Here is a 9,427-nt window from a genome sequence, read left to right on the forward strand (position 1 = left end):
TGTGCTTGTAGAAATCTACATCACTCGGCATTGCTGCGTTCGCGACATTGGTAGGCTCAGGTGCTGCCATGTTGAGGTTTTAAAAGAGTCACTCAGCACGACCGAAAAAGACACCCTGTATACGTATAAACGTGGGAACCGAAAGCAAAGGGATTACAGCTAATGCCTTTAGCTGTGCGGCTGTGCGAGCTGTCCGATTCCGCTTTGTACTCCGCTTGTGTGTATTAGTGAGTTCGCTGCACTGCCTACCGCACTGCACTGACCGAATTGTCGCGACAGAGAAATTAATAGCCAGCAATGCGTGTATGTAGGTGTATGTAAGTGTGTTTTAGCACCGAATTGTGCTTAACCGCCGAAAATTTGCTAGGGCTAACGAATGTCGATCGCGAATGATTATTAATTGACACTGCAACTCAGAGATCACGTCGGGGTCACCAAATTTTATGTGGAGATAATGTTTTTTATCCCCAATCGGCCGACTAATTATTTCGAATTAAATAAAACTCGGCGCAGAAATAAAATTACGATATGTTCTTTAATGCGTGACATCCAAATTGCAAGTGTGGCTTGCCTGCCCTTTACATTGCCGCTCCGATCGCTAAGAGCAGCTTCGCTCGGCCGACGTCGGTAGGCAGACGCAAAGCGGAGATAGCGAAGAGCGAGCTGGCAGTGAGCGTTTAGCAGGGCAAGCAAGCGCAAAGCTTTAACAAACAAATGAGTGACAAACAAAATAAGCGGCTGAGGGCCAAGAATTAGGTTCTATTTGGCAAGCAGCTAATCGGCTGGGTTCTGCTCCGAACAGCTTCATTTCCGGGGCATTTTTCTATTTATTGCATCGTGTGAAAGTAGATAATAGCATTACCTACCAAAATAATTGAATGGGCGTAAATCGCCTGGAGAGCATCTAATCTGGCTCTTAACACACATCATCGTACTCATCACGCCGAAAACACATGTAGGTAGGTTTCTAAACTGTGACAAAATTCCTATTCCAACGGTCACATGGCGGTCAAGTTATCAGGAAAGTGGCGTCCTCATTGATGTTGATCGTTTGGATTTGAATTTGTATACGCGTGTGGAGGAGCATCGAACGGGCAGTGGACACATTCAACCAGGTGGCAGCGAAGTGGAGCGGCTGGCCTGCTGATAATCGTCTATCGTTTGATATGGGTGGAACATTTCAAGTGTTCCACTGGGGAGAATCCGCTTTGCACCCGGTTCCTTGTTTTGTGTTAATGCAATAGAGGTGTTTTTCCCTAGATAACATTCTATTATGTTTCAAGTATGGCACTGCACATACACACAAGCCATGGTTCGACGATAATTTACAGATAATTTCCACTCATCATATCCTCAGAATGGATTAGTGCTTTGGGTACATTCAAGTCTTTATTACGTCGCATACAAAAGTGTTTACAGTTTCAGTTTAGCCGCATTTATGGCATAGCTGCAGGATGATCGAAATGGTGTTATATAACTAAACGGCTGGGTGCAGTGATCCATATGGATTTCTACTTCTTACGCTCTGCCTCCTCCATGGCACGCATCATTTTGGCATCATGCTTCTCGTGATGCTCCCTTATGGCACGCTGGAGCTCCTCGCGATGACCTGCAGCGGTGTGCCTGAAAGGAGCGAGTGGAATCAATGAGCTGTGTCCCAAAGGAACGCAACGGAGTGGAGACAATGTGCTACCTTGTCCGTTTTGCTTGTTAAACTGCTTGATGAGGCGACGCTTCTTGGAGGACTCCGGAAGGCTCTGAATGTGCGCGTACAGCTGCGCCAGTGCAGTGTCCGTGTAATTGCTGTTGTTTGCCGCTGCCGTGGCGGCACGATCTACAAAAGTGTACACCGTGTTGACCGTCGAGTCGTCCGAGATGGATTCTTCAAGGGTTTGCTCCGGTGACATGGTTTTTTTGCGTTTGCGCTCAAGAAAGTACGCCCGAATATCGGTGGCTAGGACACATGTAGGACACAATGCTGGACATCTTCTTCGCCGTATAGTGGAGCGCCTCAGGCGGCATTTGCCTGGGGCAAATCAGGTGCGGTGTAAACAAGATGGCCAAATTCTCCGCGGACATCTTGTTGCTCTCCTCACGCGCTGCCACCGAATGGAGCATTTTAATAATGTGCTGCAGTAACTCGCGATGCTCTTCGGGGAGCAGGAGAAGGAGCAGCTGCACCGAGTTGAGAAGATGTCGGCGATCTGCGGTAGCCGCCACCTGACCCCCCATTAATGCCTGGCTAAGCGGCGCTATCTGAAGATGTGCTGGATAGTGGGCGTCTGTAAGCAAAGGCTCTGGCAGCTCGGCCAGAAAGCTCTTAAAAACAGTGGCACAGTCGTGAGCCGAGAATCCTGTCAGTTCCAAATCCAAGGGCTGGTCTTGCTGTATGTGCATTCGTAGCTCGTTCTGCCTGGAAACGGCTCCTGTCTTGCGAAATAGTCCCTCCTGGGTGAGATCTGCAGAATAGCATTTCCGCATTTAGAATAATTCAATTTTCCGGACTCTCCCTGTCACTTACTCTTCTCCAGCATAAGAAACTCTTTGAGCTCCTCCAGGTGCATCAGAAAGCCTGCATCAATTTGTTGCTGCAGCGTTTCAGTGGGACTGTTGCCCGCCGACTTACTGCCTGCCCCAGCCGTGCAGCCTGTGGCAGGTCCGCGATTCTTCTTGGAGAGGCGATTCCACTTCTTTATCTTGCCCTTATCTTCGTAGACGATTTCATGGCACGGCATGTCGAACCTGCAACCCATAAATCGGTAAGCACTATATTTCGATGGGATGGCAGCGTCGCTCGTGGCAACTTACTCGTCGGTGTTTAGTTCCAGTTCGAAGGAGAGGTGCATGCGCACCAGAGACTTGTATTTTTCATAATTGCTGTTGCGCATGCGTGTCGCTAGGTCGCGGTCATTAAATTCATTGATGTTGGCGTATTCCATGTCCATTGTTATACGCAAGGGCGTATACAGGGCGACAGCAGTAGCCAAAGCAATAAAACAACAACAGCACAGCACAAACGAAAAGGACTTCCGTAGATTCGAATCCCAGCACTCACACGCTCACTTTAACAAATATTACTTTTCTAAAAGTACAACATAGAAGGTTTGTGGCCTGACAGCATATTTGTTGATAGCTTTGCTGGTAGGATTTAATTGCGGAAAATTGGGCGAGACGCGCTGCAAAAATTGAAATATTGAACTGGCAGAGCTGTCACTGGCGTCCAAAGAACATTTTGTGCGAAAACGCCAGGTCAATGTTAAAGAATTATAAGCTGTACACTAATGCTTCTTTATTTACAGCTGAAATTAGTTAGTAAATCTCTTAAAGAACTCGAAATTACAAATTTCGGACCAGCCGATTGAGGCGCCCATACACATGGCGCCAAAGCTGGCCGATAAACCGGCTATATACTGTAGTAGGACCGATCCCTTGGACATGTTGTGTTCTGTTCTGTTCTCCGTGATGCAAAAAATGGAACTGAAACTGACACGCAGACCGTTATTTGACTTGACAAATTGCCCTGCATGAGATAACCAAAGCGTCGACGCTGGCGTACAACTGCCACGCTGGCAGAGGGGGAAATACTTGAAGTTGGAGAGAGTCGTAAATCAGATTCTACAGTTTCCCTTTAGAACGGCGGCGGAGGCAGAGGTGTGGAAAGCGCGCTTTAACGTAAGCAAAAGTCCCCAAAAAGCAATCGGAATCTGAAACAGCTAATTAAATGACTGCTGATATGCCACCGCCACCTCCACTCACCCCCAATACACACACCCCGCATATTGTTATAAGAACAATCAAGTGCCTCTATAACAATCCGTTCGCTGCCAGTCGGCTATCTGGAGCTACTGATTATACTTTTGCGCGGAACTTAGGCACTTTATATTTCATCTTGCTACGCTACGAAAATGGTATTTATTACACACAGATTGAATCAGTATCGGATCACCGCAAAATTATATATCTGCTATAGGAAACATCAGCCAGAACTATAATTTGTACTGGATCGTGCTTTAATATCACTATACGCTCATACATAAGTACCAAATATAGATGGTTGGGTATGTTGCGTGGGGAGCCCAACATCCATTTTGAAAGATACAGATTTATTGGTCATCTGACTTTAGGAGCACATGCATGCAGGATACTTCCAATTCTAGAAATCCAATATATCTATCTGGAATTCCACTTACAAGAGTATTTCATTTTCGGCGTAAGGCTTCATTTCCGGGGCATTTTTCTATTTATTGCATCGTGTGAAAGTAGATAATAGCATTACCTACCAAAATAATTGAATGGGCGTAAATCGCCTGGAGAGCATCTAATCTGGCTCTTAACACACATCATCGTACTCATCACGCCGAAAACACTGTGAGGAACCGCGGTTCCCACAGGCCGAATTCGACCAAGGCATAGTCGGATAAAGGCGGTGGGACGGTCGGATAAAGGCTGATGGCCGGCTGGATAAGGCGAAGGTCAGCCCAGATACCCACGGATATCCGGGTGCGGCGAAGAGGCCAAGGGCCCCGAGAGAAGAAGTGTCCCGCTCTCGGAGCGAGAGAAACGCGAGAGGCAGGGGAGACGGCGGGATCGGGCCGGCAGCGATCCGACGCATGACCAAATATGGGCATGGGATCACGCCACCGGCCAGGCCCCGTTACGAAGGCCGTGGAAACCAGGAGACGGCGATGGAAAACTACCAACGCCGAGCCGGGGCCCGTCAAGGGGCTATAAAAGGAGGCTGCGGCAACGAAGCGGGGCTCTTTTTCCGTGGAGAAGTGATCGCGCGCGCACGTTGAAACCCCACCGAAACGTAAGAGTAATACCCGGTACGGTTCGAAGAAGTGCAGTGAAGTGAATAGCAACAGGAAGACAGGCCCCGCCTGCCCCAGAGTGAGTCTAAGTTAAGAGGTGATCCACAGTTGCCGGCGGAAGCTAAGAGGGGAGTGCGAGACGTAGAGTGCGGATTTGCGTGGCGGGCCAAAGCAATAGCGGAGGTCAAACTGCCCCAATCAATAGCCTCAACGCTGCCACACCCGACGAGAGCCCACGCGTGGTGGAGATCCATAGATAAGCTGAATTGTAGCATCTAGCCCTAAGTCCTAATATAAGTACGAATAAAGAGAAATTCGATTAAAGAGAAGGAAGGTCTTATCATTTGTCGTTGGGGGCAACAATAAAAATACGTTGCGACGAATCGGCCGACCGCTGAGCGAGCCCAGCAAACTCAAGCGAACCAAGAAGCAGGTCCGTTACAACTGGCGCGCAACGTGGGGCCTACAACGACAAATAGTAGGACAAAGGGAGGAGAAATATAGACGAGAGAATGGGGAAGGGACAATGGATCCACCGGTTGAGAAAGGAGGAGCTTGTCCAATGCGGCCACGCCTTCGGCGTGCGGCTGGAGGGCACAGTGGACGAAATGAGAAGAACATTTAAGGAGTGGATGAGGGAACACGAAGATGAGTCGGAGTGGGCCGATCTGATTGAGGTATGGGAGTGTCGGGCGGACAGGTCCTCGCCGACACCCCGGGCGGACGACAAACAAGCCGCGTACGAGCACCTGGCACCCCCACCCGGCGCAGCCGCGGCGGCGCTGTGGAGGTCCCCAGTCGACATACAGAGAGAATTGATCGCGAGTCTCTCAGTGCCAATACCGGAACGCTCGCACACAGGGACGCCTAGCAGGCCCCGCCACCAAGGAAGGGATCGAAGCCGGGAGACCGAAAGAGGGAGAACCGAACCAGCCACCATACGGCCAGCACACCTGGACTACGCTAGAGTGGCGAAACAGGTGAGAGAGTGGTCGTTCCGGTTCGACGGGACGACGAAGCCTCTCGAGTTCTTAGAGCAGGTCGAGTGGTCCGCCGAGACGTACGGTCTGGATCCGGATCTGATCCCAAGGGCGATGCCGGAGCTGCTAAAAGGGCGGGCGCTGATGTGGTTCGTGGCGAACAATCGACAGTGGAGAACGTGGAAAGAGTTCTCGTCCAGCTTCCAGGCTTACTTTCTGCCGCGGGGATATTTTGAGAAGTTGCTGCAGGAAGTGAGGATGCGGAAACAGAAATGGGGCGAGCCATTCTGTGGAGATAATGTTTTTTATCCCCAATCGGCCGACTAATTATTTCGAATTAAACAAAACTCGGCGCAGAAATAAAATTACGATATGTTCTTTAATGCGTGACATCCAAATTGCAAGTGTGGCTTGCCTGCCCTTTACATTGCCGCTCCGATCGCTAAGCGCAGCTTCGCTCGGCCGACGTCGGTAGGCAGACGCAAAGCGGAGATAGCGAAGAGCGAGCTGGCAGAGATCGTTTAGCAGGGCAAGCAAGCGCAGAGCTTTAACAAACAAATGAGTGACATAGACATAAGTAACAAACAAAATAAGCGGCTGAGGGCCAAGAATTAGGTGCTATTTGGCAAGCAGCTAATCGGCTGGGTTCTGCTCCGAACATTCACCCCCCGTTGGAAGGCAAAGGCTTTCAACAGATCCATCCTGAAGGGGCAGAACCGCTATTTTTCCAACGGACCTCTTGAAAAGGCCTTTTTGAGTGCGGATGACTGCTACTCTGATGGTTCCATCTTTTCCTGGGATGACGCTCTCAATGCGGCCAAGCGGCCACCTTAATGGAGGCAGCGTTTCCTCCTTGATCATGACGAGCGCTCCTAGCTTGATGTTTGGAGACGATGACCGCCACTTGCTCCGCTCCTGAAGAATCGAAAGATACGCCGTGCTCCATTTTCTCCAAAACGCCTGCTTCATTTGACACAGCCGCTGCCATCGACTAAGTAGGTTGACCCGGAGATGCGCCACATCTGGCTCGTCGAATGCAGCTTTCGGGGCTCCATTGAGAAAGTGGTTTGGCGTGAGCACATCTAGATCATCGGGACTTTCTGTAATTGCATAAAGCGGACGGGAATTTAACAAAGCAGAGATTTCACAAGCCAAGGTCTGAATTTCATCAAGAGTAAAAATGTAGGTCCCGACGATGCGATGAAAATGATATTTAGCTGCTTTAACAGCCGCCTCCCACAAACCCCCAAAATGAGGTGAGCGAGGGGGGATGAATTTTCAGTCGATTCCACTAGAAACGCAGAGATGTGACACAGCCGACGTATGAGGATCGCTGAGGAACATTTGCCGAAGCTCCAAAAGCTAATTTTTTGCTCCTGCAAAATTTGTAGCGTTGTCTGACCAGATGATTCGAGGTTTGGGACGTAGACTTATAAAACGCCTTAATGCTGCCAGAAAGGATTCTGTAGATAGATCCCGAACGACTTCCAAATGAGTTGCTTTGGTGCTAAAGCATACGAAGACAGCGATGTAACATTTGATAGGAGGCCTGCTTCTGACTTCCAACTTGTGATAAAAGGGTCCGCAAAAATCAACGCCCGTTGTGTGGAATGCTGGATTAGTCCTTACGCGATCCTCAGGCAAGTTTCCCATGATATGTTCCCTCAGCACTGGCTTCAAACGAAAGCATCTAACACATTTGCGAATGATTCCCGCAACATATTTGCGTCCACCAATAGGCCAGAATTTTTGCCGAAGCAGTCCGAGCAATCCTTGAGCTCCTGCGTGGAGAAACCTTTCGTGAAAGAAAATAATAATAGAGACAGTGACAGGATGTCCCTTAGGAAGCAGGATCGGGTGCTTCGCGTCGTAGTCCAATTCGGCATTTTGGAGGCGGCCTCCAACACGCAGCAATCCAAAGCTATCCAGAAAGGGATTCAGTGAGGCCATCGTGCTTTTTGGGGGTAGTGCCTGTTTGCTGGCGAGGGCCCTTATCTCTTCCGAAAATTGTTGCTGCTGTATTGCCCTTATGAGCAAATGCGTACCATTTTTGATGTCGATTACGGTAAGTTGACCCTTCGACCGCGCTATGCCTTTGTCCTTGAGAATGTAGAATCGGTATATGTAAGCGAAGACGCGCTGCATGGATCCGAATGAGTTTTGAAATTTGCAATCGTACGATACATCCCTTTCGTTTGAAACAACCAATGCTGCATGACGACGTTCTGGTACATCGGTCGGCAATTGCAAGCCTGCAGGCCACTCTGAGCTCTCAAGACGCAAGAATGGTGGTCCAGAGATCCAAAGGCTGCTATCCATCACGTGGATCCACGTGATATGATGTCGGCAGGATTCAACTTTGTGGGCACGTGATGCCAAGACATTCCAGCGGTGAGCTCCTGAATCCGCTGAACTCGATTAGAAACAAATATATTAAAATTCAATGGTGATTCTCGAATCCAGGCAAGGGCTATGGACGAATCCGACCAGCAATGTATTTGACATGGAGCTGATAATCCCTTAACTATGGTGGACACTAGTTCGGCTAATACGAGGGCAGCGGACAGCTCAAGCTTGGGGATAGTCATACTTTTCAAGGGCGCGACTCTGGATTTAGAGCATAAGAGATGACTTTGCACAATGCCAAGAGCTTCCGAACGCATGTATACACAGGCGCCATATGCTGCTTGGCTCGCATCACAAAACGCGTGCATTTCTAATCTGGCTTGCTGCCGAAGCACGTAACGTGGAAACTTAAAGTTTTTAACCATCGACAACTGCGAAGTCAGCTCAATCCAAGTCGTATGTAGATCCTGGGGCAGGCTTTCGTCCCAATTCAACTTTAGGCTTTCGTTCCATAGCGACTGCATAAATATTTTAGCTTTTGTGATGATGAGAGATGAGCCCTAGAGGATCGTAGAACCTAGCTAGTGTAGACAGGACCGAACGCTTCGAGGTTGGGCCTGCAGCGGTTCCGACGTGAGCGAAGCTAAACAGAAGATTGTCCGTGGTGGGATCCCAAACTAGACCAAGCGCCTTGGTTACTTCAGTCCCGTCATGAAAGGTAAGGAACTTTTCGCGATCCGCCTCCGATACGCCTTCCAAAGCAGCGTGTTCATTGGAACACCATTTACGTATGGGAAAACATCCTTTCGAAAGTAGCTCCTTTACCTGCTGACGAATCTTGATGACAGAATCAATGCTGTCCCCTCCAGATATGAGATCATCGACATAGAAATCTCTTCGAACAACATCAGCGCCAAGCGGAAAACGCAACTCTTCATCATTTGCCAATTGATGCATAGCACGAATTGCTAAGAAAGCGGCAGGTTTGGTTCCGTAAGTAACAGTCTCCAACTTGAACACCTGAATCTCCTCCTTCGGGTCATTGCGCCATAGGATGCACTGCACGTGCGTATCGGGATGGGAAACGCGTACACAGCGGTACATTTTGCAGTTATCGCCACACAAGGCGACTTTAAAAAAGCGGAAACGAAGCAGAGTTATCAGAATTTTAGGTTGGATGTTGGGTCCAGCCATTAGCGCATCATTCAGTGATACTCCAGACGCTGTTTTGGCAGATCCATCGAACACTACGCGTAATTTGGTGGTTGTACTAACCTGCTTGTGGACGCA

General features: G+C 49.1%; 1 protein-coding gene across 1 annotated transcript; it reads right to left on the reverse strand.

The window, feature by feature from the left end:
- Positions 1-1,926: 1,926 nt before the first annotated feature.
- On the reverse strand, positions 1,927-3,102 carry LOC117191724 (rho GTPase-activating protein 19-like). Its single transcript, XM_033396510.1, has 3 exons — positions 2,809-3,102; positions 2,522-2,742; positions 1,927-2,459 (listed from the first exon to the last, which is right to left on the reverse strand). Exons 1-3 carry the CDS (start codon positions 2,943-2,945, stop codon positions 1,927-1,929), a joined length of 891 nt encoding a protein of 296 aa, XP_033252401.1. The 5' UTR covers positions 2,946-3,102.
- Positions 3,103-9,427: the final 6,325 nt, after the last annotated feature.

Source organism: Drosophila miranda (assembly GCF_003369915.1).
Source record: "Drosophila miranda strain MSH22 chromosome Y unlocalized genomic scaffold, D.miranda_PacBio2.1 Contig_Y1_pilon, whole genome shotgun sequence".
NCBI lineage: Eukaryota > Metazoa > Arthropoda > Insecta > Diptera > Drosophilidae > Drosophila > Drosophila miranda.

Coding starts and splice junctions, on each gene's coding strand:
- LOC117191724 (XM_033396510.1), bottom strand. CDS start 2,945: ATGGACATGGAATACGCCAACATCAATGAATTTAATGACCGCGACCTA. Junction 2,743..2,808: donor CTGGAACTAAACACCGACGA/GTAAGTTGCCAC, acceptor TATGGGTTGCAG/GTTCGACATGCCGTGCCATG. Junction 2,460..2,521: donor GTTTCTTATGCTGGAGAAGA/GTAAGTGACAGG, acceptor GCTATTCTGCAG/ATCTCACCCAGGAGGGACTA.